This window comes from Leiobunum rupestre, chromosome 10, assembly GCF_980474605.1.
Source record: "Leiobunum rupestre chromosome 10, qqLeiRupe1.1.hap1, whole genome shotgun sequence".
Classification (NCBI taxonomy): Eukaryota; Metazoa; Arthropoda; class Arachnida; order Opiliones; family Sclerosomatidae; genus Leiobunum; species Leiobunum rupestre.
Genome location: NC_143393.1, coordinates 34,352,975 through 34,380,848, shown reverse-complemented (window position 1 = coordinate 34,380,848; position 27,874 = coordinate 34,352,975). Strand labels below are relative to the sequence as shown.

The 27,874-nt window shown below is 35.1% G+C and overlaps 1 protein-coding gene across 4 annotated transcripts; it reads left to right on the top strand.

The window, feature by feature from the left end:
• Nucleotides 1–563: 563 nt before the first annotated feature.
• LOC149925494 (eukaryotic translation initiation factor 4 gamma 3-like) lies at nt 564–27,874 on the top strand. Of its 4 annotated transcripts, none has more exons than XM_090161053.1 (28): nt 564–844; nt 3,386–3,441; nt 3,519–3,562; nt 4,085–4,366; nt 5,567–5,770; nt 6,578–6,671; nt 7,888–8,132; nt 8,192–9,383; nt 15,867–15,970; nt 17,137–17,401; nt 17,505–17,773; nt 17,835–18,014; nt 18,090–18,287; nt 18,347–18,493; nt 18,572–18,651; nt 18,717–18,891; nt 19,468–19,566; nt 19,904–20,060; nt 24,493–24,614; nt 24,681–24,862; nt 24,918–25,245; nt 25,317–25,489; nt 25,554–25,758; nt 25,826–25,924; nt 25,984–26,124; nt 26,190–26,271; nt 26,335–26,481; nt 26,542–27,874. In XM_090161053.1, exons 1-28 carry the CDS (start codon nt 777–779, stop codon nt 26,724–26,726), a joined length of 5,523 nt encoding a protein of 1,840 aa, XP_090017179.1. In that variant the 5' UTR covers nt 564–776; the 3' UTR covers nt 26,727–27,874. The 4 variants fall into 4 exon arrangements, with proteins under 4 accessions (XP_090017179.1, XP_090017178.1, XP_090017181.1 ...); XM_090161052.1 differs by having other exon boundaries at nt 6,578–6,713; XM_090161054.1 differs by lacking the exon at nt 564–844 and adding an exon at nt 3,058–3,196 and having other exon boundaries at nt 3,349–3,441; nt 6,578–6,713.

Here is a 27,874-nt window from a genome sequence, read left to right as displayed (position 1 = left end):
GCAGCTCTGTGTTTTTCGAGGGGTGGATTTTTCTTTTTTGTAAAAACATTCATAAATTTCCTGCTAGAAAGTATTTGGGTTCAAATAATAGATTAATCTTAAATAAAGTATATAATCTAATATTTTAAACTACTTTATTTTATTTTGATTATATTACTAATATTTTTTAATTTTTTGTACTCATTTTATTATGTTATTTATTTTACCAATCGCTTCTCTCCCCTTACTTATTTTGATTTAGTGAACTTCCAATTCAAAATGTATTAGGTATTTTTGACCAGCTACGCTACATAAGCTTAAATAAACTTCGTAGAGTGTATTCTTGTGCTAAAATAAATAAAATGAAAATTCATTTTCATTAAACAATTTTAATTATTCAGACACAGCCTAATTATATCAGTTAAACCAGGTCAGAGCTGCATATGAGTCCGTAAAATATTTAGTCTTTGGTATTTCTTGCCATCTCGTGACGCTTTTCCGTTAGCCGCTAAGAAGAATTTTTGTTAAGCGCTTGCACTTAGCGTTTGCAAAAGAAATAAAAAAAATTGTAATACGCCGGCAGCCATATTGCCTCTGTTCAACTATCTTAATTATCGGAAATCATCCATTTACACAATTTATTAGCCTAAAATATAATATTTTAAATTGAAACTTAAGATAAATCACAATTTGATAACTTAAATATTTCAGTTTTGTTTTTGGCAAAAAATACGAACTTTATGCTAAATACAGCGTAAAGCAAGGATGAACTCCACTTCCTCTATTATCACTTTGCAATGAACTTGCAGAAGGGAAAACATACACCGGGAACTCACAACAACCAACAGACGAGAGCTCAATATAAGTATCCTTTTTAAAAACCTTCGATAATAAATTTCCTGTGAAAATTATAGTTTTGCGAGCCGTATTCGTTATACCTTTCGTTATAACGGTAAGTCAGTTTTATGCCTTGCACTCTCTAAGCCTAACATATGAACGAGATCATTGATTTTTCTTCTCTTCCTGGAAGCTGGAACACCAAGCTTGCTTCTTTGTCGTATTATGTGTTAGTTATGTGCTTTAAATACTAATCTTTCCTGTTGTTTTTACATTTCCATCTTTACTATTGATGTTAGGCTTATACACTATATAGTACATTATACAAGTTTGCTAGTAACTGACACTGATGTAATGATAAATATGGATATAGAGTTAATCTTTGCTTGTAGTTTAACATTTGTCTAGTTACTGGTAATGTAATACGTAAGATACTTATCATAGACGCTAAAAATGTACTTGCATTCATTATTTGTGTCCAAAAAACAGCAGAGATACATTTAAATGAATTATGACAATTTTATTACTAAACCATAGTTTATCTTATAGCTACAAAATTTTAATGTATCTCCTACATCATAGAAAAACTTATCTTTTTGTTATAATATAACTAGACTGTATTTGTTAAATATGGAAACTTTCTTTGATATAAGTGTAAAACCATGAGTAGAAACTGTTTTTAAGGATTGTTTGGGCATATATCTATTTCATCAATATTGTGATAGAACGAGCGTGACCATATTTTAGCTTTGTTTTATACTTTTGTGTGGATAAACGGATTATTTAGTTAATGATGTGGAGTTGTCAGTAAAAATAGAAAAATTTTACTTAGGGGTTCTATTTTTCCCCTCGATTCTATGGAAGGAGAGCCTAGCCTAAATGAACCATTATTATTGAGTATTGAATCTTTAAAATGTTCCAATCAGTAGCGTACCCACTATTCTAAAACCACGTTTTAAAATAAATAAAATTGGAGCCTTAGTTGCGTGCCTACGCCTAAGATCGCTACTAGTTCTTTTGATGTCATGAGAAAAAAAATACTTGCACAATTTTAAAACAAGATTAATAAGAATCACACTTAAATACCCCTTTTTATAACATTCTGGTAAGGACATTTGAACTATTTTAAAATGGGGTGTGTGTTAATACATAGGCATTGCAACAAGACTATTACTTCATTACACCCAATGCTTAACATCTGTTCTTCCTCCCTTTAAAATTAATGCAAATAAATGGGGAAAATTGCCAGATAATAATTTTCTTCAAGCAGATTTTCCTTCGTTATCTTATTTCCTAAAAATCCCACTACATTCGAAGCCCCTTGAAAATGTTTATTTTCCCAAGTATTAATAAATAGTTTATCGTTTTTGATTTTGCTTATCAGGGGACTACTAAACACTTTTTTTGTCAGCGCGCCTTGAAGCGCCCAAATACCATAACCGGGAAAAGAATGTTCGAATTTAGACTTAAAATAATCGTGCGCCGAACGTTTACATCGCGGATTCATTGACCTTCGCGCCAGTTTTCGTTGTCGTGTATTTTCTAAAATCAGCGATGCATCCCATAAAAGTAGCCGTGTAACGCAAATTTTATGCCGAAATTCCCGGGTATGTCGCGAAATTTTATTGAAGTTTTTAGTGTATTTTTTGGGGGTATGCGTTTTTGCAAACAAAGTTTAGTAAGCCTCTGCTATGTGGCGTGGCTCTGATTACTCGCGTAATCAGTTTTGAGGTCGGTTTTCTTCTCTACTGTCACTCGAGCTTGAGGTATGCCATTTTATTATACTATCACGTGAATTTCGCAATATTTTTCTCCATACTCGTCGGCCTTCGAAGGGTTCGTGACCCCCTAGTCGAATACGTCTACAATCCGATCTATATTCGGAATCGTGGACAATCTCGGGTTTAATATTAGTTTGAAATCTGCAAATTTTGCCCGTCACGAGTCACGAAGAGGTGTTAATCAATTTTTGCGAGGCCGTTATCCACGAAAGGTTCGGTCAGCCAGAAAGTTTAAGCGTTTCCGTACTCGAAATTTTCTATTTTAATCGGACACCTCTTATAGAAAATAATACGTTACGCCGTTACCCCTTCGCGAACGACCTTGGCTGATGCGTGTGACTTAGAGTCTCCCGTTGCGGCGATCGCTGCAGCAGCTGAACCTGTAAACAGTGAGGCGTGCCTTACGAATCGCGCCGAGAGAAAAGTCTGCGTACGTAAACCTGGTAACGTGGCAAGGTGGCCATTCTCTTTTTGTTGGATAACTCGCTTTACTCGCTACGGTAAAGTGTGAAAAACTACCTCGACCTTTTAAATAGTTAAAACTATAAATTCGTACAAGATAGGTCGGGCCTTATTATTAACGAATACTAATCATTTTCGTAAGTAGACGTCGATTAGCGCGTATTCGTAGTTATTTTTTTAACTTCCTAAACTAATTGTATTTTTAATGTATAGAATCTTGGTGTAGTTTCTTTTGAAATTTTTGGCTATTTTGTGCCAAGAAACTAAATTATTTTCTCACTTTCTCTAGTTTTTCTCGCTTTACGTTCCTTAACTTAAAACTGTAGTAACAACTCTCGGATACAGCAAACCCTTCCAGTATCGCATATAACTCAAGTTCAACGTAAGTGTTTAATTGTATTTAGCATTTAGTATCAATCTGCAGCTGGTAGTTCCATAATGTAATGTCTGTATTCTTAGGTACAGACGACTACTTAAGGCAAGGATCTGGCTACCCGCAACAAGTAAGTATTGTGGCTCATTTTTCCATTTTTACTATTGATATTTAGTTCTATACTTTGGTTGTCTTAGTAAAGGCCTTTTATTTAATCTCACTGGAAATGTGTTGAGGTTACCGGTACCATTAGTGTTAGTTATAACATGGTAGTTTGATAATTTATCCATTTTTATTTGGTGTGGAATCCAACCCGTTGCTTTTCATTGTGGCTTTGCTTTATGTATAATTTGGTTTGGTTATTTGGTTTTACTTTGGTATTGCATACCTCTTAACCATATGGAGTCCATTTTTTTTTAATATTGTTTTCTTTTACTCTTCCTCGTAACGGCAGACAATATAATTGTAAAATATTTTGTTTCCAAAGCTAAATTATACAATATAGAAAGAACTAGAAATGCTCTTATTTAATTTTTTTTAGGGTTTAATTAAAAAAACTGAAGTTGGTTTGGAAATAATTCTTTTCCTCAGTTATGGACTAAAATGCCATGTTTGTAGCGGCAATATGGTGTTGTAGCTTTGTTTTATTTAGATTTCAGGTTTGCATCACTACTCCGTTGCGCCAGTGGCCAGCGTAACTGGTTCTCCTCATGACATGAGCAAACAGTCTGCCCTGCCCTCGCAGGCTCAAAATAACCAAGGGCTTTATTCGAACCCTTCTGGAGTTGCTGGGGCAGGCAATCAACCTCCACCGCAGCAACAACAATCAACAATGCCCACTGCTACTTCAGTTCCGCCGCATCCCGTCGCTCCTGGACAAAGACCTACCGCTCCTGGAGTGGTTCACCAACATCAACCACAGCTCCAGTCGCGGGTAGGTCTACGTATATATCTTGGAGAAATATCTATAAGTTAGAAATAGTTACTAGGGTAAAGATTTAATTATCATTAACTAAGAATAGGAATAGAGCATCCTTTTCACCTTGTGTTATTTTGAAGAAAAACCATGCCTATTGTATTTCATTCCTCAGTTAAAAGGGAAGACAGAACGCTTTTCTTGTAGTCTCATACTCTTCCTCAGTAGGCGGGGGGGGGGGGGGGGGGGGGGTGTATCACCCAAATATTCTTAGTTAACGTGAAAAATTTCTTGCTAGCGTAAAATATATTACTACAAATCGCAAATCTTCCAAGTTTCCCTGTATAATTTGCCTTGATCTCACCTTTTTTATTATCTGTGCCAGAATAGTCACTTCAATAAAACATCTTCAAGGCAATTGCCAAGAAGTAATATTTCCGTGAGCCAGGACCTGCAAGTCTGTTTATGTAGTGCTTGTTAAAATAATGATAACTTTTCACCTCTTAATAGAATGTTCTGGGTTTTTACTAAGCCTTAAAACATAAAAAAAAAAGCTACCTGGTTAAAAGGCGAGGGTAAGACAGTCTCAGATAATCTATACACCGAGTTCGTCCATTTAGCACGGTTAAAGGTACATATTTTCAAGAGTTAGCGAGTTCCATTTAGCACTGTCAAAAGATCGGCAGTGTACACCTAGTTCAGAGTGTCTTACCCCTTGTTAAAAGGAAACAATTTTTGCATGTGTAAAAGTGAAAAGTTTCCATTATTTCAACAAGCACTGTATAAACAGTAACTTGCAGGACCTGGCTCTTGGAAATATTATTACGCAAAACAAATTGGTTTGTATAATATTAACATAGTTATAGAATGATAGCATGCCTAGCACTATGGGTTTTTGTATTGAAATTCTTCTGGTTTTTGCGTGTATTGATGAACTTTCAATCTCTTCATGTTTCATTTGTATTGTTATGGTTTTTGTTATTGTTTTTATTTTCAACTGGTACTGGTAACCTGTTACTCATTTTAATTTTATTGGCTTACCTTTCATTACACAGTTCTATTTCTTTCTTATGGTATTGATACAGTTTTTAGTTACTTATTATGAACTGTTTATTCCCTAATGAAAATCAAATTGTATTTTGTTAACTATAGCGTTCCACGCTGTTCTTCCATTTCATATTCAAAAACAATATTTTTAATTGATTATTCTATTTGCAGGCATTATTCCCTCATCAACAACGAAACGTTATTAGAGCTTTTAACCCAACTGCTGTCTGGAGCTCACCAGGAGCCATGAATCATGCTGCTCAGCAGTCGCAGAATCAGTACAGCAACCATGTATGGTTTCCAAACCAATTTCCAAACATGCAGCATACGCAAATTATGAGAGGTCAAGCACCCAACCAAGCTATCCATATAGGAGTAAGTAAAGAATATCTACCAATCAAATTTATTTTAAGCATAATAGATTTTGATAGCATTGTGCAATCAAAACTTGAATTTTTTAAGCCTATTTTAAACTTTTATACATTTGGTTACTTGTGTAAAAACTAAGTAATGAAATAGACAAGTTAAGGCTAATCTTATCTGATAGTAGGTTATTAGTACATGTGTGATAGGCCAACAATGAATTAGTCATTGATATTTGATAAGAGCGGTAGGCACATGCTTAAGTGCTAAAAGAATGTTGCATTACGGTCCCCCAGAGGTCCTATAATTCCTATAAAATCCTTTATTTTCAAAAACATCCTATATTTTTAGCCAAATTCCCAAAAAGTCCTATAATTTTGATATTTTGTCCGTTTCAAATCTCTCCACTCAGTTCTAGATAGAGCTATAGGATAAAAACCTATACAAAGTCTATACTTTTGTTATTGTTAACATGATTAGCTACTAGTATATTTTGGTTTTAAAATGGTTAAATATTTTCTATTTTTAAGGGAATTTATTTTACTAAATATAGGTTTTGGTTTTTAAATGCATAAAGTTAGTATAATCCTATAATTTTGAGAAAAAAAATAGTCAGTCCTATATTTTTAGAAATATAATCCTATTTTTCCTGTAAAAAAATTAAGATTTGAGGTGGGGGCCCTGCATTACCTTAAAAGACTGATAATTGTTTTTGGGGGGGCTAGAAATTAAAGTGGCCTTGGACCAATTAATAAAGCTTTTTTTTTATCTATAAATAGCATTATTAGAGTACTAATTTTTATTCATCCTTAATTTCAGTATTCAAATCATTACTCTCCAACAACCCAGGGATATCCAAATGTGCCTGCTGCGGCCCCACAACAACAATTGATGTATAATGCTGGTGCTCCAGGTAATCCTGCCCAATTTGTGTACAGTCATCAAAGACCAACTGGTGTGTGGCAAATGCTCTTATTTTTTATTCTGTCATTTTTGCCATCATTTATTATTTTCAATTTGATTTTTAAGCTCCTCAGTAGGGTTCGCTTTTAAATTATTAGGAAGTTAGGTTAGTTTTATAGTTATTTTCTTAAAATTGGTTCTTTGAAATAAATCGGGGCTCCCGCCAGGTCCTTACAATACCAATTTTTCTACAATATCCCTTAAACCACCATAGAAATTGTGATTTGGTTGTCTACTTTAAATAATAAGTAGAAAAACATGATTAGCTTAATATATTTTGTTTCTAGGGTAGTTTACGACTTTGTCATTTTTTATTTTCAGGTAATTTAAAACTAAATTAGTTCTTGGGATCTAATAATTTAAAATTAAATATAAATAAATGTATAATAAAAACATCTCTAAGGAAATCACCAAGAAGTAATATTTCAGAGAACCAGGACTGGAAAGTTACTGTTTATAGAGTACTTGTTGAAATAATGGATAAGGTATGCAACAAGGGTTCCCTTTTAACCAGGTAGCTTTTTTTGGACATATTGTGGCTTAGCAAAAAGAAGACTTTCTGTTTACAGGTGAAAAGTTCCCATTATTTCAACAAGTAGTAACTTGCAGGTCTTGGCTCTCGGATATATTACTTCTTGGAAATTTCCATGAAGATGTTTTATAAGTGCCTATTGGGTTTTAGGCCATTTTTAACATGAAATGTCCTTTTTCCTTTTTCGAGATTTTTGTGGGAGCACTAAAATATTCAATCTTAAATCATTGGTTTCGCTTAATGATAGTTATTAATCACCTTACCATTATTTGAGACTAATATATTTTTGCATTGACTGACCAGATTTAAGAAAATGATTTTTCAAATTGTTAAAGATCTTAATGCAGTAAACCTTAATAGATAGTACCTGTTAAAATTTTTATGGTTTGAGCATGTGCCATATTACTTTTTTGTAAACTTGTAGCGAGTTTTGTTGAGTAAGCATGGCAGGGATTGAAATTTTATATTGGACAAAGCAAGTTTGTGAACATTCCTGAATTAATTATTGAAATTACGAAGATATGGTATGAGGGTGTTCTGAAAGTTGATTGTGCAAAAATTAACAATTCTGCCATGTTTTTTTAAAGAATTTTCTAGTTAAGTTATTTATTCAATATTTTTCTACTCATTTTAGCTTTTTATGGAGCAGTCCCACAGATTTCGCCTTTTAATCATGTTATGTATCCTGGAAATCAACGTACTGGTGTACCGAGTGCTTCACCTCAACCCACTCCCCCGCAAACAGGAAAGAGTATAATAAAAATACAAGATCCACATACGATGGCAGATGTTACAGAAGCAGTTTTGTTTGGCGGCGATCAAAATAGTTCAAATCAGTCTTTGTCAGAATCATCGAGTAGAAAAGATTCAGTGTCGTCGGTATGTATTGAAATTTACCATTGGAAAAACTGTATTTAACTTTTTTTCTCTCTAAACAGGAACCCCCGACCCAGAATCAGGTGAGTGATGTGGCAATCGAATTTGCTGCAAAAGTAGCATCAGTAGCAACGACTGTTGGTGCTCCCCGTCAGGAGCCCTTACCTGAAAAAGCTCAGCTTCCAACAAATGTGGGGATAAGACTGGACAATATGACCATCCCTGTCTATCATGGCGGTGCCAGTATGACTGATGGTCTGCCTCCTCAGACTCCTACTCTCTCAAATATTAAATTAGAAAATGCTGCTCACCAGAAACGATATATGACTGAAACTATACCAGTAGCTGCCCGCCCAAATTGTTTAGAAAATATTAATCCAATTCAGGTAACTCCTTGTCATCCGGAAGATTTAACTCCTGGAACGAGGCAGCTTTTGAACCAGAGGCCGGAGGTCATTGATGATAATTTTGAAACTGTAGCGCCAATGCAAGAAGAAACCATTTCGGTTTACGAACTTGGGCAACCTATGGATACAGTGCAATTTGAATCGTCGTTGCCCGAAGCTGTTCAGAATGAGCGAGAAGTCACTCCCCACAAACTAATCCACTCGATGAGCTCTGGAAATGTTCAATTGGCACCATCAAGTAACGTTTCGATTCCTCCATTAGTAACTCAAGAGACTGAAGCGCCAATAATTCCCAGCAATCTTCCTCCACTAGCTGAAAATGTTAGTGAAATTTACCCGGTTAAAAAAACTGAACATAATGTGCCCATGACGAACTCCACTTACGTCGGTGTGGTTGACAAGAATAGTGTACTTGCTACAAATACTTCAATAAGCAAGACTATGCAAACCAGCCTGACGAAAGAACTTTCTGAAACTGTTAAAACCTTACCCGTATCTTTCCCCATTATTCAAGATACATCTGCGCATGAATCCACGCCTGTCAGTACCGTGTCTTCAGAAAGTAGGACTTCAGTTAATTTGCAGTCTTCGGGTCCAATTTCAGTAAATGAATTGAATTACTCAAGTGTCTCTTCCAATGATCGCGTGCCTCCTCGGGAGCAATCGGTTGAAAAAACACTTCCTCAGGCAGAGACATCAACCCCTGTTGCCACTGATTCATCAATTGAGAGTCCCGCTGCAACCCCTGGTGACGCGATTATTGTGGACAGTTCAAAACCGCAGCACAATGGTGACATGAGGGAAGTTACTTCTCCTTTACAACTGGATTCTAAGGAAGCTTTAGAAGGTAAATCACCTGATTTTTATTTCCTGTAGTTCAGGCGTATCAATAACTTTTGTAGTATTTTACACATTACTAGTTATTTTTCGTAGTTAATTAGGCATATTATTAGTACCATTTGCTTTTTGTATGTTACTAGTTACGTTTTAGTTGTGCCATCGTTGGTAGTACCTTTTTGATAGTTCTTTATCTTTTTGTTGTTCTTATGTACCATACTAGTGTCTTTTTGCGTTACTCGTCAAATTGTTATTGAAATACAGTGCTAAAAACAGCTCCTTGAAACACTTGTCTTTTGGGGCAACGCAACGTTTTTCTAGAGTAGTACCTGCTCTTGCACGTTACCTAGGCTATTAGGTCGTGCCAGTTCTCATAAGCTCACTAAACCCTTTTTGGAACCCAATAAGTAGTTTTCTTGGCTTAGCAAAATACAACGCTTTTACTTTATTAACGCGCAGTCTAAAAAAGGAAAAATGACGTTTGGTTTTTTCTCAGTGTCTCGCTGTTGTTGGCCTTTCGTTACTTGTTTTTTGTTGTTAAAAGTTCTTTAAATTGACTGTCCAGTTATCATAGCTTCTTAACGCCTTGAAGCTGAAAACTGAAATAAAATTTAGCCTATGGCTTAAGAGTCTGTTGGAAAAATTTAAAAAGTTTATCGCCGAACCAAAATATTGACTATATGGCACTGATCTGATGTTGAATTCAATTTACAATCTTTAGGGTTTTCTACTAGTAGCACGACCATAGACCAGAAATGTTTCACATTTAGTGTATTTCTTAGCATTTAATATTTCAGCCATGAGTCAGTCACAAAGCGTCCGCTAAATTTAGAGTTGGCCAACTGTGACATACCAACTTATAAAATGGTTCTTCAAACAGATTTTACTAAGTAGTTTCTTTTCGCCTATTCTCGGACTAAGTGTACGCTTTTTACCCTAAAACGTTGTATTCGCCTGTTCAGTGGATGAGAATTACACCGTCCCATAAACTATTCGCTTTTTCCGGAGTATTAGTGCTACTACTTTTACTCCTGAAAATGAGGTGTAAAGGAGAAAATCGTATTTTGTCGTCTGCTAGCCAGAATTTATCCGCTTGAAAGGCCACAGGCAGTCATTTTGGAAAAAGCTTTACTCCACTTCTCCACTACAGAATCGGATTGATTTTATCGGTGGTTAAAACCAGATAAAACAAGGGTGGTTTTAGAAAGTCCGGCTGGCTCTTGCCAACCCTACACCAGCGTGCTCTTTGGAGTCATTAGGGAACCAATGATATAAAAGGCTGATTGGATTTGCTTATGGCTGGAGCCTAAGCCAGGGGGCACATGCCCCCCCCCCTCCGAAACGTATGGTCGTACGTACAAATATCTTTATTTTTTTACCGTTTTTCAATGGCGTTCTCCCCCCCCCCCCCCGAAACAAAATCCTGGCTACGCCACTGGCCACATGAATTTTGTCAAATGTCAGGGGTTTAAAGGACATCACACTTCTTCTATGGGAAATGGCTTTCTACGGGTTTATTTCAAATTTAAATGTGTTGTTAAGCCAGGCAGGATTTCCACGGTACCTGGGAAAATCAGGAAATTTGAATATGGGTATATAAATCAGGGAATAGTCGGGGAATTTGAATGTGGGTATATAAATCAGTTAAAGGTCGGGGAATTTGAATATGGGTATAAAAATCAGGGAAAAGTCAGGGAATTTTAAAAATTAATCTAAAAGTCAGGGAATTTAATTTCGCTTGCAAATAGGAAACATTTTCTAAAATATAGGTTCAAAAATACAAAATCTAGACACAAAATAAGTCAAGGGAAAATCTGGCTAAGTAAGGGAATTTGATTGTGAAAAAACTGTGGTAACCCTGCCTGGTCAATGGACCAAAATTGTCCATTGCCAATTTTTCCTAGCTCCTACAGTTTGTCTGGTATCAGTGGTCAAAGTTGAACAAAAACTTTGTATAGTCTTTTGGTTAAAACAATTAACGTTATATTGGTTTGCGTTGCGGGTTAGGGTTCACTTGCACATTAACTTTCCCGTATTTAAAATCCAAACTACATAACTTATTTTTCATTAATTTAAACTTATTTATTCGATGAATTTTCATAAGAAATGGTTTAATAAAGAAAAATATAATCAAGTAATAATTAATAAATTAGAATGTGTGATAAATGGAAATCGGTGAGTTTCCGAAACTGTGTCCTTTGATCACAAAAAGACTATATACTAAGTTTATTTGACCACTGATATTGCGCAAACAATAGGAGCTGGAAAAAATTGGCAATAGTCAATTTTGATCCTTTTAACATATTAAATTTTAAATAAATCCGTAAAAAGCAATTTCCCATAGAAGTGCGATGTCCTTGATCCAAAAATTTGGTTTAATGTGATCGAAAAACGTAAGGTTTGTAAACCTAGCAACATTTTTTAGTTAAAAACATAACCAGAACTGTTACCTTAATATTAAACTGTAAGGAAATTCATTACCACGAAAAAGGTCAGTAAAAAACTCAAGCTGGGATCGAACCCGGCCCCTCTTGCTGCGAGGCGAAAGTGCTAACCTCTCCGCCACCACGCATAAATACTGTCGGTCCGACTGCTTAGGGTAATGAATGCAAAAATCATATTAGTGCTATTGGTGCCTTCGTTCAAAGCACTTTGGTTGTTCCAACCATGTTTTTGTCCTCGCTATACGATTGTAATCTGCTATATTTTCGTCTAACTACTAAAGTCTCTTTTGCAAATCGTGATTCGCGGATGATTTGCAAAAATCAAGCAGTTTCTCGCGTTGGTCGCTATGTGAGAAGGCCAATAAAAAAAGCCCAGAGGAGGATATCCTTAAATTTGGCTATCTTGTCGGGGAACTCTGAATTTCTTGTCTCTTCTTTCGCTGATTAGACGTTGCTTACGTATTTAATATTTATCTAGTTACCTTTGTACCGGTAAACTTCCAACGTCCTATTTCGGAGTAACACCTGTTGGCTCGCGAGGATTGTTCATTTTAAGTTTCCTCTCTAGAGTGGACTCTTAAGGGATAATTTTGGGTTAAAGATATTATAAGGCGTATTAAAATTCGCAATCTTCTCTTTTTGGGGGAAGGCGGTATATATTGTCGGACCCCCTTTTCTCATTCAACAGCGGCCCTAGCATCTTTCGCTGCTCTCTCCAAACAGGTCCGGGTGGAGAACTTCGAAAAGGCCTTGGGCTCTTCTCCCTCCCCTCTTACGGAGTTCCCTTAAACCCCCTTTTTAAAAAAAAATCAACTTTTTTCGTCTCCGTTAAGAATATCGTTTTCTCTGGTCTGTCTGTAGACGTGGCTATCTTGTCGTGAAACAGCATTTTCGCGAATAATTTTTGTCTTCGAGGAGAAACCTTTTGCCCCGGGTTTTCTTTAGCCCTCTTAATCGCGAGTGTCCCATTGGAAACCGAGGCTTAGAGACGCGATATCTTTTCCCGATGATTCAAGTTTGCCTCTATGGTCGCGAGCTAAGAAAGTTTTTCTTTTTAGCCAGAGTTTCGCGTCTATATTTGTAACTTCGATGTTCAGCGGGAGTCGGCACCATTACCCGAACACGAGGTCTCTCCGGATTTGCCTCTTCTGTCTCGCTCGCCTTTCCCCCTAAAAACTTTCTATACTTTTCCGCGCTGGGATGTTTTCTTCGCTTTGCCTTTACTACAGAAGAATAAAATAGAAAAAAAGCTACTCCTCGGCCGGCACTACTTCTGCCTCGTTGTGCTCGTTATGCGTGCCGCCATCATGAATTTAGGCGAACCGACGGCGTGGATATAGCCCGTAGAGTCCCCAACCTTTAGAAAAATTACTCCAGCGTGGAATGTGAATACGTAATTATGTCTAATCATCTTAAAACCATCATGCTCGGACGTATAAGGTTATTATAGCGCATTTGATTTAAAATGGTTTTGGAAATCGTAATGTGGTGATGGTTTTTTCGCGTTGGAGATATTAAGACTAGATAACCTGAAAATTGCGTATATCATTTGCTTAAAATATCATGGATAGTCGTAGCAATCATTACGCCCATTTTGGGTCCAATCGAGGTAAGGGTGGAATTTTCATTACTTTGTTTCAATAGTTGGGGTAAATGAGGTCCTTTTATGGGTGCCCCGGACTATTTGTGACCAGAGCACTTGATTACGTAAGGGCTTTGATGATATTTGAAGTGTAAGGTCTATTTTTGAGTTGAAATTCCAGGCGTGGTTGAAAAAAATATTTATTTTGCCAGTTGTAGGGTGTAGTCGTATTGGGTTTCAGCCGGTTTTTCGTGGCGTTTCGAGTTACGTAAATTTGGCCTCAATTTTTTTGTCTCGACAAACTGCAAATTATTTATCCAACGTGAAATAACTAGTACTGCCACGTACCCCCCTGAAAAAGGGGCTACCAAAAACTTTCGATTTTAATAAAATAAAATAAATTTAGGGCACTAAAAGAAAAAATTATCAGTGAGTAACCCAAGTGATCACTCTTAACAGCTGTTAAGTAATCTTGTTATCCTGTGTTTGTTGACCATAAATTTCGATGTAGGCCTATACCAAATTTTCAAAATTATTATGCCACTTTCATCTACTTTTACCCAATGGTAAAACAAGTTAGTCAAGCCATGACTAAGGATGTGGCTTATAATGTTGTTACATTTCATTTCGTATTTTCCTCCTCACCTCTAGACCGCTATGACCAATTAGGCTTATCAGCTCACGTAGCGGCCAACGCGATAAACTTAGTGTTGAATTTTCCTATGTTAAGTCTATTTCTACGCATATGGAACTACATGATTAAACCCCACTTTGTCTTGACGTGATATGTCGTTGAGCTAATTGCAAACTAAAGAACTCACTTTGGCCGCTACGAGGCTGTTAACTGAAAAGGCCAATTCTTAGTTATTGACCCTTACCAAAAAAAACTTAAATTGCCCTTTACATAGCTTCCAAAAATTATGACAAAGTTGCCACACGTCATTGACAACCTGGAAATCCGGGAATTTTAAGAATTTGTAAAAGGTCAGGGAATTCGATTTTCTCCTGACACTTTTTGAAGGTAATTTTACTCTATATCTATAACAAATTGTATGATTATCATATATTTCCTTGAAAGGTTGGCTAATATTTTCAACATTGCAATAACCTTTTTACTGAAATATAGGTCAATTTAAATTTAACTTCTGATTAAAGTAAAATATAAAATAAATAAAATAAAAATTCACTTATGGTAGAAATTGTCTCCTATCATCAAACACTTTCTAATCCCATACCTTAGCCCTTATGGCATGGGGGGGGGGAGTTGAACAATGGCATTCCGCCACATCTTTAGTTTTATATAAAATTATATAATTTGTGTTATATCCATTGAAGAATTTCCAATGGTAAAAAATTTTACGACTTAGTTTTTTGCTTTCAATTAAAATCTTCCCGTCCTTTCGGAACCTCCATAAATTAACTTAGTGGAGCACAAATACCCTGGTGGTAGGCTAACCACTGAACATGTTGGCCTAATTTAAAGGGGGACAGGCAGAAGAAAACCTAGGCCTTTAAGCCTTTGGTTTCTGTCTGGAAGCATAGTTATTTCCAGTAATTAAGGTTCTATTGAGGCACTAAATTGTTTTACTACGGCCAGTTTATTAACTTAAAAGATTTGAATTTCAAAATAAGTTTAAGAAGAGTTATCCATCTAGTATATAAATATGAAACCAGTATCTTCACCGGCTTGTCCCAATTTGTCATCAAATATGTGTATTTCTGACCATGTATTTATATATTTTATTTATGAACCATAGTTTTCCAATGAAATAATTTTAAAGCACCGTGGCTTAAACCAAGGTTGTTTTTTTTAATCCGGTTTTATTAACTTTGGTACTATTCACTCTAAACTATTCCTAATTTTACAGTTTTTTTACTCAAACACTACGAAACTAAAAAAAATGTCTTCTTGGCCAAACTGTTTGTACATAAATGAAACTAAAACGTCGTTCTTGCGAAATTTTTGTAATATTGAAAACTGATACTGCGGTTCTATAGTTGATTATTGGCTAATAATAATCTACTAGGCGCAGAGAAAGTATCTAAACTTGTGTGTTTGTTTAAAGTCTAACACGATGTTAAAGAGAGTCAAAGAAGTGTAATCACTTTAAGTATAATCCCAGTAAATAAAAAGTTATTTTTTTATTCTGTGCATATAATTTTAGTACTTAAATGGATCATGAAATATCAATCCTGTAAATCTTGATTTGCTCAAGAAAAGCCAGAAAACTATTATGATTAATGATCACGGTGATAATGTGCATGTTGCTATGCTGGAAAAACTCATTTAAACATTTCCTATAAAACTAAGGGAAAGCTATGATAGCTGGTAACAGGGAATTTGATATATTGCACCTATTTGTTTTCAATGGTTGAAAAGCTTACTCTATTATTATGTTATAATAACCAATGTAATATCAACAAGATGTTACCACTGTAGTAATGATTCTTTATATTTTGGCCTTAGCACGTGATGGTAAGAAGAATAGGAAAAAGAAAATGAAGGAGCTCAATAGAAAAGGAGAAAGCAAGGACGGTGGTGAAATGGATGCCTTTGTAGATAAAGAAGAGGTAAATATTTTATCATACACTTTTCAATTTCATTAAACTTCAAAATAAATTAAGTATTTGGATCAATTAACTGGTAGGCATTTAAAATTTAATAGCGTTTCATAGTTATCCATGTTCAATATTTTAAATAAGTGTGACACTTCACGTGCAAAATGTTTAACCAGTTCATGGTTCATACCAGGGTTAGCTGAAAATTCGACTTTTAAAAAAAAAAGTGATATAAGGTTTTAACCTGTAGTTATATTTTGCTAAAGCTATCTGATAAGATATAGCTGTAAAGTCCCCAACCATTAGAAAAATTACTCCAGTGTGGAATGTGAATACCAAGATGCATTTAGCAGATGACAAAGTATAGTAAGTGGAGTGGTTAGCACTTTGCCTTGCAGCTTGTGGCACTGGGTGAAAACTCTGAACAACTCCATCTGCTTAGAGTTTGCGAGTTCTCTCCGCACTGATTAAAGGGGTTTTCCCTAGAGTTCTTTGTTTCCCCCTTTCCATAAATTTGTATAGAGGATTAATGGTAAGTGTTGGCTCGCGTGGCATGAAGGGCTTGCCATCACCCTCATACAAATTGTAACCCGGCCAACAGAATTAATGGTATTAAAAGTCTAGATAACTTGGGTTAAAGGTGGTGCCTTGGGTATTCGCCTAGCTGATCATTATTTAAAAAATTATAATTAGCTAGTTATGCTAAAAAAATATGAAATCAAAAACTTTTTACCATGGCTTTTTCTTCATGGTTAAACAGGCATGGCTGGTTCATACAAAACTGGAATACAGGAAAAACCTGGAAATATCAGGGAATTATACTGCTGACCAATAAATCACCAAAATTTGTGAGGGTTGATAATGTTCTATCTTAAAATTTAATTCCCAATGGCAGTTAGAACCCTTCTCTTGCCTCGAGACATTAGTTGCTCTTCCACCTGGAAATATACGGGGAAAATCAATGGAAATAAAAGGGAAATTGGTTTTCCATGTATAGAATGAACCCTGCGGTTAACAATTCCTTGCAAGGAAATTTTTTTTTACTATGTCACTCTTGTTAATATTTCTAAGTAAAATATTAAATCCAATATTATGGAATGATCTTCTAGAATAGAAATTGCATAAATAAGACTTGATATTACTGGAATATTAATCTTTATCATTTGAATTTTTTCAAGGATTCATCTCGGTCAGTTGCTTCTCCCGCTCTTCCTGATTCTTCTAAATCGCCTTCGCCGCCACCAGTTATATCAGTCGCACCTGAAGCTCCTGAGCAAATAACAACTAGCGGAGATAAAGATCTGGATGAAGTTACGGAAGAAGAACGCAAAGTTGCGGAGAAAAATGAGGAGAATAAGCGAGTGAGTCAAAAGGCTATCATCGAGCCTACCCCAGTAATTGAACCTCCAAAACCAGAGATGCCTAAATATCAATACAAAGAAGGTAAAAATACTCTTATTACTGCAATCCTAAATAGGTTAAGGGTTTTGTTTGGGTAATTAGACAGCTTTGGAGTAATTTGTTTTGATCGTGGTGAATTTTTTAGATCAGTGGAGTCCTCTGAACCCAGAAGGGAAAAAACAGTATGACCGTGCCTTCCTAATTACACTACAGTCCAAACCAATGTCCTTACAAAAACCAAAAGGACTTCCTAATCTTGATGTAATAAAAGATACAGCTTTACAGCATAAGCTCCCTGATCTCTCAAGGCAGGCACCTCCTCCCCTATCTGGTCAAACTCCAGCCATTCACAGGAATCAACATGACTTATTTGTGCCCCAATATGCTAGAAGTAGCGGTGGATCTCCAAGGCCAGTAAGTATTTTTTAAAGAAATTCCGGCTCTAATCAATTAACCACTTTTTAACTCTCACTAGCCACAAGGCGGAATAAATAGACGGCAAAGTCAACAGGGTAGGGATAAACCGAAAAAGATTATTTCATTTTCGTCATCTTTGAATGAGGATGTAAAACTGCACGAGGCAAGCAATGCCTGGAAACCAACCCACAAAGTGATGACTTTACAAGAATTAAACGAAGAAGAGAAGAAGACAGAAGTGTGTTTCATAATATTGAATTATTAGCTTTTAATATCCTAAATTTGATCTATTAACTTTGTTTTTGGTATTTAGGAACTTTATAGGAGAGTTCGTGGTATTTTAAACAAGCTCACTCCTCAAAAGTTTACCACATTACTGGATCAAGTTACTGAACTTCCTATTGACACCGAATCTAGGCTTAAGGGTGTAATAGACCTGGTTTTTGAAAAAGCTGTTGATGAGCCAAATTTTAGTGTTCCTTATGCTAATATGTGCAAGCATCTTATGATGGTACGCACTGCTTTGGGTACAGTGTGGTTTTATTTAGAAACTAATTTTTATTTTTGCAGAAAGCGGTACCTGCTGATGGCGTTCAAAATGGAAATGTCAATTTTAGAAAATTACTTCTTACCAAATGTCAAAGGGAATTTGAGAAAGACATCAAAGATGAAACTAACCGCGATAATAGGCTCAAACAAATTGGACTGACGGAATCTGTGAGTTGTCATTTTGTAGAAACCTCTTTAGGATAAACATTTTTTAAGTAGGGGGTTTTGAGAAAATGGCTGTTTCAGGAGGATAAAAAGAAAGCTCTAAAAGAGGAACTTGAAGAGGAAGAGAGGAAAGTTCGTAGGAGGTGTCTTGGAAATATTAGGTACGATATGGTTTCTTTTAAGTTGTTGGGAATTACTGAGGGACCTTTTTGTTTTGTTTTTGCAGGTTTATTGGTGAATTATATAAATTAAACATGTTAACTGCAAACATTATGCACGATTGTTTGAACAAGCTGCTTAAGCAAGGTGACGAAGATTCCTTGGAGTGCCTCTGTAGGCTGATGACAACTATTGGCAAAGAGCTTGATGAAAAGATAAATGAAAAATCACAAAGCAAAATAGTGAGTTTCTTAAAGTGCCCTTTTAAATTTGGTGATTTGAGAGTGGCTTAGTTCTTCCTATGGCCAACTAGGTTTACACATTTACTTTTGCAACAAAATTTTGAGAAACTTGTTTGGACATTTTTTAAATCAAATGGAACATTTCAATTAACGCAAGCTAAATTTTAATTTTATAGTTCAGACAGTTCCCAGGGATGGCAATTGTTGGACATTTTTATTTTATTTTGAAAATTATCAATCTATGAAGTAATTTAATTTAAAACAAAGCTTCACAAGTTAATCATTAAACAGGTGTGAAAACTCAGTACTTAAACTTAAAACCTTACTAATCTAACCTCACTGTTTGTAAGCCAAGATTAAATAGTTTGAGTTTTTTTTTAAATCCCTTTTAAGCTAATCCTATATACACAAAACTTAATCTTATAACTCTGCTCAATACCAATAGAGAAGGTTTTTGCATTGAAATCTTCACAAAACCAAAGTTGAAGACTCGTTTGGGCTGGGTTTTTTCCATATCAAGTGCTTTATGGATGTCAAATTTTCCCTCTGATTTAACAATAAATTAATCTTTTGTAGATGGATGATTATTTCAAGAAAATGAGAGTAACTGTGGAGAGTAGAAACACAAGCTCAAGAGTTAGATTCATGTTACAAGATGTCATGGATTTGAGAACGGTATGGTTTTTTATAACTTGTTTTTGTAGCAGTGGCGTATCTACCTAATGGGCCCGCCCTATTCTTAAGCTGCTGACAGCTCAATCGTCATGGCAGATGGCCGTGTTTTTAAATCCTATAAATAATGTTCTGCTTCAAAGCTACCCATTTGGTACATTGACCTAGTTACGCCATTGTTTCGAAGCTTTTGTGATGAAATATACCATGTCTTACTTAGTGTGATGATTTATCATGGTGGAATTCCTCGTTTCTGATAACAAGATTGATAATTTAATAAAATAAAATATCAAATAAAAATTAAAGTTCAAGTATTTTTCATTTTAATTTACGTGAACAGAGAACCTGGGTTCCTAGAAGAGAGGATAACAATCCTAAAACGATTGAACAAATTCACATGGATGTCCAAAGGGAAGCTCAAGTTCAGCAATATCAAGCTCAGCAACCCCTTCCACACATGATGCCCAAGAGAATGGATGACCGAGACAGGAGAAAAAGTAAATATCAAAATTTTTGTAATAATTAGTTGTAGCATAAGTGTTATAATATTGTTACATAAGTGTGACACTTCCTATTCTTCACATGCAAAAGTATGACACTTTCTATTCTTCATATGCAAAAGTTTTATTGGGAGCTATTCACAAGAGAGACTACATTATGGGCTTTGTTGACGTTTTACGTCCGCTTTCTCCCGCTTTCTCCCGCCTCACACGTAACCTTAGACAGCGCCTCGCTAGGGGGAGATTTTCTTCTGGTGATGTCACTTTGTTACTAGCTCTCAGTAAAAGGACAAACTTGTGGAAAAATAATCTTTAATTTTTAAATCGATGGAACAATATTATAGACTTATGGTTGTAGCCAATATCGTATTTTCGCAAATTCCAATATTTAGTTTGAATCAATGCCAATACTGATGATAAATCAGTGTGCCTATTTACTGGTTTTTTTTCGCGATTTTCACCTATACTGTGGAGTTAGTAATAGCCTATGTAATCATTGTTAGCTGCATTATCTGACCTAAATTTGAAATAATTGGGAATAAACTGAAAAGGTAGTTTTTAGCAAAATCTCCATCGGTATTGGTTCAACACCAGGCCCCTATATAAGGGAGTACAAGAGCATGCTCAGTGACCCCATCACTAGGGGCCTAATTTAAGATTGCTTTAAATATCTAACTGCTTATCTAGGATGAAGTTTTTTAATAAGCTTATTGATTCGATAGTAAACATCGCTTTTTAACCTGTCTAATTAGTAAGTTGTATGTTAAGTATATTTGAACATTTTACTAAATCTATACTCGATGATACTGTTTTGTTTGCTATTACCACAACCTACAAAGAATGGTAGCAGGGTTTGACGTACAAGATTTTTTTAACCAGTCAATTGTTGAAATTAATTGGTTTCAATCATGGGTACATTCAACATTGCTCATTGGACTCGCCAATTAGTAATCACTGACATCGGTTTCCTACTGTACGCTTTTTCGCGTTTCCGGGTTTGACGTCACGATGGTCACCGGTTACTCACCGAAGTCATCGGCTGGAAGAGCCGGTTTTTCCGATGACTGATGCAAAACTACTATAAATTCAAAGCTATTTTAAAAAAACACTGATGACTGAATAGCTTCATTATGACGAAAGAGCTCATCGGTGGAAAATATAAATCCATCGGGGTTTTTTCCGTGACTGTTACTGAACATACCCAGTATACCCTGGTGGCAGCAGATAATGGTGGATCATAATTTGTGGTAATAAAGCTTTGAGTTGGTTAGTTGGAACTAGTATAGCTAGGTGTAGTTCATTATTATGGGAATGGGGTACATTTGGTTTTTCTAATTAAAGTATTTATTGTTTTAAATGGCAACATAATGACCATAATCATAATGTACAAAGATTTTGTCAATGGACAATAACGAAGCTTAAGGTATACAACAAAATAATATAACGCGGAATAATAATATTGCAGTCAATTTAACAATAAGAAAATCACCGAATAGAAAGACAATGCAAGCAGTGTTTCAAAAATACAACTTTTTTTCCAAATATTGTGCATGCTACTGGTAAATAAATGTATAGGTTTAGATAGTATAAAAATGTGAGATAAAGAAAATCATTCAGAAAATGGAATATAACAACTTAAGGAGATCTTTAACTTCATTTTCATTACTCAATATGCCTGTTCTCTAAATCTTTAAGATTTTATCTCCATAAATATGGGTTTAAGTTTTAAATACTGTAAATAATTCATGGAATTATTTACCACTTTTACTATTCTATGCCATAACGTTATTTACCACCTGCAGTGATGCCAGGTTGGGATAATGGAATTTTCCTTTTTGACCCTTGAAATTTCCCTAGATTTCCAAAACACCAAAAACAATGATATTTGAGTTAAACAATAACTTGAGACATGGTAAAACAAAAATATCAAATGTCCTGAAAAATAATACTTTTATTTTCATCTTGCAATGAATAAAACCTAGGAACAATTTTACCAGTATCAAAATCATGAGTCCAACAAAATACATATTGTTGTATTAACTCTTTCATAATAAGTCATTTTTTATGTTAGCTTTGAATAAAATCATTTTTCCCCTGAAATTTCCCTAGATTTAGCTAATTTTTGGTTGGATTTCCCTTTTCAATGTTTTTAGGGGTCAGAATTTCCCTCACCTGTTTAATACCACTATGGTTGTAGCCACCTTCTTGAAAAGTCTAATGGAAGACTTAATGAAGCTACACTCCTGCAAGTTGGTCCTACATGTTTTCCAGAGACTTAAACCCGTCTATTGACAAAAAGTTTTAGTTTTAGTTTTGAATGTTAGCTCGCCAAGCCATAAATCCTCCTTGATGGCAAGCATTTGAAGTCGTGGGTTGAAAATGGCGGAAGGAACGTATTTTGTAAATACAATTACTAAATTAACAGTATATAATTATAACAATTGGAGTTTCGAACTTGAACAAAGGCTAAAAGATAATGACTTGTGGAATATAGTAAATGGAACAGAGAAGCCACCAATAGGAGAGGATGCTACAGCATTGACAAGCAAAAATTACAGTTATGGGAAGCTCAGGCTTACTCAACAATTGATGTATCAATTAGTGACAATTTGCAAAGTTTAATTGGGAAAGCAACGAATTCAAATGAAGCTTGGGTGCTGTTAAAAGATGCAAATTTTTCCAAATCACAGGCTCAAAATGTTGCTCTCAGAGAGCAATTTTATACAAGTGGTTGCGAGTATAATGAGCCAATACCAGCTTTTATAGAAAGACTGTGCAATGTTAAGAGACAAATGATGGAGGCTGGAGAAGAAGTTAAAGACAACGACTTATATCAATTGATTTATAAATTGCCTAAAAGTTTTAAAGACTTGGTACAACAAATTTATGATTATGATGACTCGCAATTCACTCCAGAGAATATCAAGAAGACAATTATAGCAGAGTATATGAAGCAAGTTGAGAATCATATTTTTGCAGTACAAACGGGAAATAAAGATCAGTTGCCAAACCAGTCATATAGTACATGCAATCGTTGTAAGTTTGTTACTTCTACATTAGCTTGCTTTATATTTAATGGCATTGCCAGCAATTTGTTAAGGGGTGGTCTGACTAGGTATAAGTTGAGAAGTGGTGGTCCATGCAACCCTTGACGGAAGGGGGGGAACTGAGATAACAATGATAGAAGCATCCATGATACGAAACTTGAAGAAATCTGTCAGGGAAGCATTATTTGTGCTAGTAGAATCCAATTAATTGATGCGGCTGCAACACATCACTTCTGGCATCATGCACCTATCAATTTTGAAATCTACCACTTTGGATGGAGTCTGGTATATATCATGTCAAAGAAGAATGAGGTTCTATTAAAATATAATTTGCTCCAGTACTGTAATGAAGATAATGTACCCAGTATTTTGTAACAGAATGCAATACCAGAGACAGTTAACTGAACTTAAAACAAGAATGCCTGTATAAGATACCAAATTGACTTTGAACACTAACAACAAGGACATATTCGATAAATAAATCAAAACATGCATTGATCCATGGATAATTGGTGGTTTGAGTGAATGATCAAACAAGTTTGATTGGGTTGGCGAGCAAAAGCCAGACTGGAATAAACCACCCTGGATTAAGCTGGATCTAACCACATAAAAAAATCCATGGTTAAAACATTTTTTTTTTATTAAAAATAATTGAGAAATTAATTAGAAATATTGAAAAACCTAAAACTAAACCTTCCGTTTTGTCGTAAGTAATGAGAGCAAGAAATAAGCAATTAGGGGATCTTAAAATTCATTTTGCGCGTGAAAATACGCTGCCATGTTAGGGTACACAAGCAGGTAAATAAGTCTGCTATACCTCACAAAAACATAATTTTGAAATCTGGCAATTTGAGCATTTTCGAAGTGATAAGGGCTAGATATAAGCTAATTGAGCATTTTTTATTAATAGATTTAACCGGTTTAACCCACCGGTTACAATTGGCTTTAACCATTCTGGATTTTTAAATGTTTTTAAAAAATCTGTTGTTTTTTTTTTGCCAACCCTGTTTGAATCACGTAAATTGAATTGGTGTTCTCTCTTTCAGCAGAAATAGTGAAGAAAATTATATATCAAAGCAAAACTTGTAGTGATTGTTGGGTATTTATCCAACATTTGTGGAATTTTTTAAATATTATCCGTATAAAAGAAAATTATTTAACTTGGAAGTTTTAAAAGCTTAAAAATATGTTAGGGGTGGGAGTGTTTTTGTTTTAGTTTGTCTTTAAAACTGACTGGCAAACATGCCCCTTTCTTCCTCAACCTAAATGCTTATAACAGTTATACATTATGTGTATATCTGAATTAATTTTATTTAATCTATTTGAAATATTTTTGTTCGCTTGCCATTATCACAATTTTAAAGAAAATGTTTGTGTCCTAGATCGAAGTATGCAGGGTGGCTATAGTGGCGAAGATGGTTGGAACACTGTTGGAGGAGGAAAGAGCCGGGCCACACCCTTTAATAGTTTTGATCCCAGCAAAATTCCACCAAAAATTACCAAGGTATGTGCTTTTAAAAAATGTCAATACTTTATAGGATGTACTTTAAAGGTAATTTGGTGTTTACAGCCTGTAGAAGCTGAAGCAATTCAATTAGGACCAGGTGGAAGAGGGTATGCCAGCTGGAGCAGAGGTAGCAGTGGTGGCGGAACTAAAGCTATGAGTCAGGAGCCAGAAAGCAAGGCTCCTTCCAATAGATTTAGCGCTTTGATGACTCAGGAACAGCCAGAATCCAGAAGAATGATGCAACAGTAAGTTTTATTAAATTAGAAATTGAATGCTTATTTATCATATTTATTTTTATAGTTCATCTTCTTCGAGTAGAGAACCTAGCAGGGGTAGATCAGGCCTGCCACAGGGTCCTCAGCTACGTAACAAAATACCATCGCAAAATAATAGAGAAAGAGAAAACGCCATAGCGGCGGTGGTTGCTTTTAAGCAAAGCTCTGTTGAAGCTAAACCTACCGAACCTACTCCAAAAGCCCCTGAGGTGAAAGACGTTCTAGTGGCCCCATCTGCTGTTCTTGCTGCTCCAGAACCGGTGTCAGATATTAGTTCGATGTCAATAGAGGAAGAAATAGAACACAAGACAAAACCAATCATAGACGAATATTGCCATATGGCTGATTCTAAAGTAAGGTTCTTTATTAAATAAATTAAATTTTATGAGTAGCTTAATAGTTCCTTTATTTCAACTCATCGTAGGAAGCAGTCCAGTGTGTGAAGGAATTAGTGACCCAAAATACGGTACACATGTTCGTAAACGCAGCCATAAATCTTGTACTGGAACGTTCTAGTCAGGCCCAAACTCTGGTGGGACAGCTGTTTAAAGAGTTGGTTCACAAGAAAATAGTTTCCTTGTCTCAATACATTCAAGGGTCAGTAATGTTGTTTTTCCGAGACTCATTCATTGAAATGTTAACATTTTACTGTTTTTATTAGGTTGCAAGCCACATTAGATATTTCTGATGATCTTGCTATAGATGTTCCCAAGATTTGGAGCTGTTTAGCCTCCGTGATTGCTCCCATGGTTCAAGATGGCAGCATGTCCATGGCCTTCCTTAAGGACGCCTTAAAACCGTATGTAGAAAATGGGGTAGCCGCCAAAATTATGCCAGAATTACTACATTCAATAGCTAATTTTCAAGTAAGCTATATCGCTCTCAAATTTCTCCTATCCGCTAATTTTTTACTCTTATACTTACTTTTTATAGGGGCCTAAACGAGTCCACGAATTGTGGACTAATTCTGGTTTAAAATGGTCAAATTTCCTAGATTCTAGTGTAAATGAATCAAAGTTCATAGCTGACAAGGTAAGTTGTTTTCGTCTATTTTGTCTTATTGATTTTTTAATCTGAAATTGTTTTGTCAGAAACTCGAGTTCACTGTACATCACGATGTTGATCAATTGCAAGTTAAGCGAGTTTCCGCTGAAGAGGCTAAGAAAGTTTTAGATAATTTATTAGAGTCGAGAAAGAAAGCTGGCAATGAGGAGATATTTGACTGGATAGATGTAAGATTTTAACTTGAAAGTAGAACCACATTTTTCTTATTTTTAATCAACTAATATTCGATTAGGCAAATATTGGAGAGGAATTGATTCAGACTCCTCCATATATACGTGCCTTGGTAACGGCAGTCACTGAAAGTGCCATTACAAGTAAGTGTTATTTTTTAACGTTTTGTAATATTTTGACCTAATCTTTGGTTTTTGTAATGATAGTGACAAAAGGCCAACACCACGTAGACACTAAAATTTTCAAAGAGCACATCACGGTTCTTAAGAAGTACTTGGATAACAAAGAGGAGCTGGAAATTCAAGCCCTGTACGCTCTTCAAGCGTTAGTCAACAAGCTCCAACATCCTCAAGGTGGCGTATTTGCCTCGAGACAGTGCTTTTGTTGTTAACTAATCGTTTTCTCATTTATAGGCATGCTAGTTCAGATATTTAATACGTTGTACGATGAAGAAGCAATGTCGGAAGATGCCTTTTTTCAATGGGAACGCAGTAATGATCAGAATGAACAAGAGGGAAAAGGAGTCGCTATCAAATCCGTGACTTCCTTCTTCACGTGGCTTCAAGAAGCTGATGAAGATTCTGCTGAAGAAAACTGATCATTTAATGGTGCTTCTCGAATCCTTGACTGAATTAAGAAGCACTTAGAAGAAAACTGTGGATATATATATATTGACAAATTATATTATTTCTAATTTTCCTTTTTAATGGGTCTTAAGAAACAGAGGACACTAAAATGTGTGCGTCGTTTTGAAGCTCATTTAAAATTAAGCCTGATTCCGCAGGAATTTTTGAAAACAATTTTCACGCAAAAATGACTGGAGAATGATTGGCCTTTTTTAAACGGTATGAAAGGACTGCTCGATTAACTTAAAAAAAAATTATTTGTGCAATTGGTAAATTTTGTTTAAAAATGTCTAAAAAGAACGAAATTGTCATTAAATGATTTAAAAATTTACAATTTTGCAAACTGACCTCTCTTTTGTCAATAAAATCGCTCTTAATTTAAAAGAGAAAATTCTCCACTTACCTATTTTGAATTTCTTTTCGCAAAGAATTTGTGGATATAATATAGAAAATAGTGGTACTTTAAATAAGGGTGTGTGAATGACTGGAGTTTTGTGGCTCTGTTTTATTTTGCCACAAACTTTTACCTGGAGCAAAATAGATAAAACATTTGTTCTGTTGAGAATATTTCTCAATATATAACCCTCGGTTAATGTATTTATATATAACTTTAAGAATTAAAAATAAGCAAAAAAAATGTGTAAGCTTAAAATGAAATTGAACCGAGAAATATAAGAAATGTTAAAAATCTTATGAATAAAAATAAATGAATTGGAATTGAACAATAAATTCATTTCCGATTGAAGATGAATTTACGAATAATAGGTGTCCTTAGATAAAAAAAAATAAACGTCTCAAATTTGTTATACAATTGTAAAATAATTTTTAGACATTTATGATTTTCTTATATAAAACTAATACACGTGAAGGTGTTCATATGTATAATTTATTTAAGCTGATTGATTGTGCCATTTATACGTAAATGGTAACTTGAGTGATTTTTAAGTATATAAAATTCCATGAAGTAAAACAAAATATTTGCTCTTAGATTTAATAGAATTGTAGATGACTTCGTATTATTACATTTAGCTCCTGTTATATTTTTCATACCTAAATGATTAATATGTTAAGACAACCCAGTAATGGCAAACAAATAAATAGACCATAATTAATGACGGAA

Coding starts and splice junctions, on each gene's coding strand:
- LOC149925494 (XM_090161052.1), top strand. CDS start 777: ATGAACTTGCAGAAGGGAAAACATACACCGGGAACTCACAACAACCAA. Junction 17,774..17,834: donor GCGGTGGATCTCCAAGGCCA/GTAAGTATTTTT, acceptor AACTCTCACTAG/CCACAAGGCGGAATAAATAG. Junction 18,494..18,571: donor AAATTGGACTGACGGAATCT/GTGAGTTGTCAT, acceptor TGGCTGTTTCAG/GAGGATAAAAAGAAAGCTCT.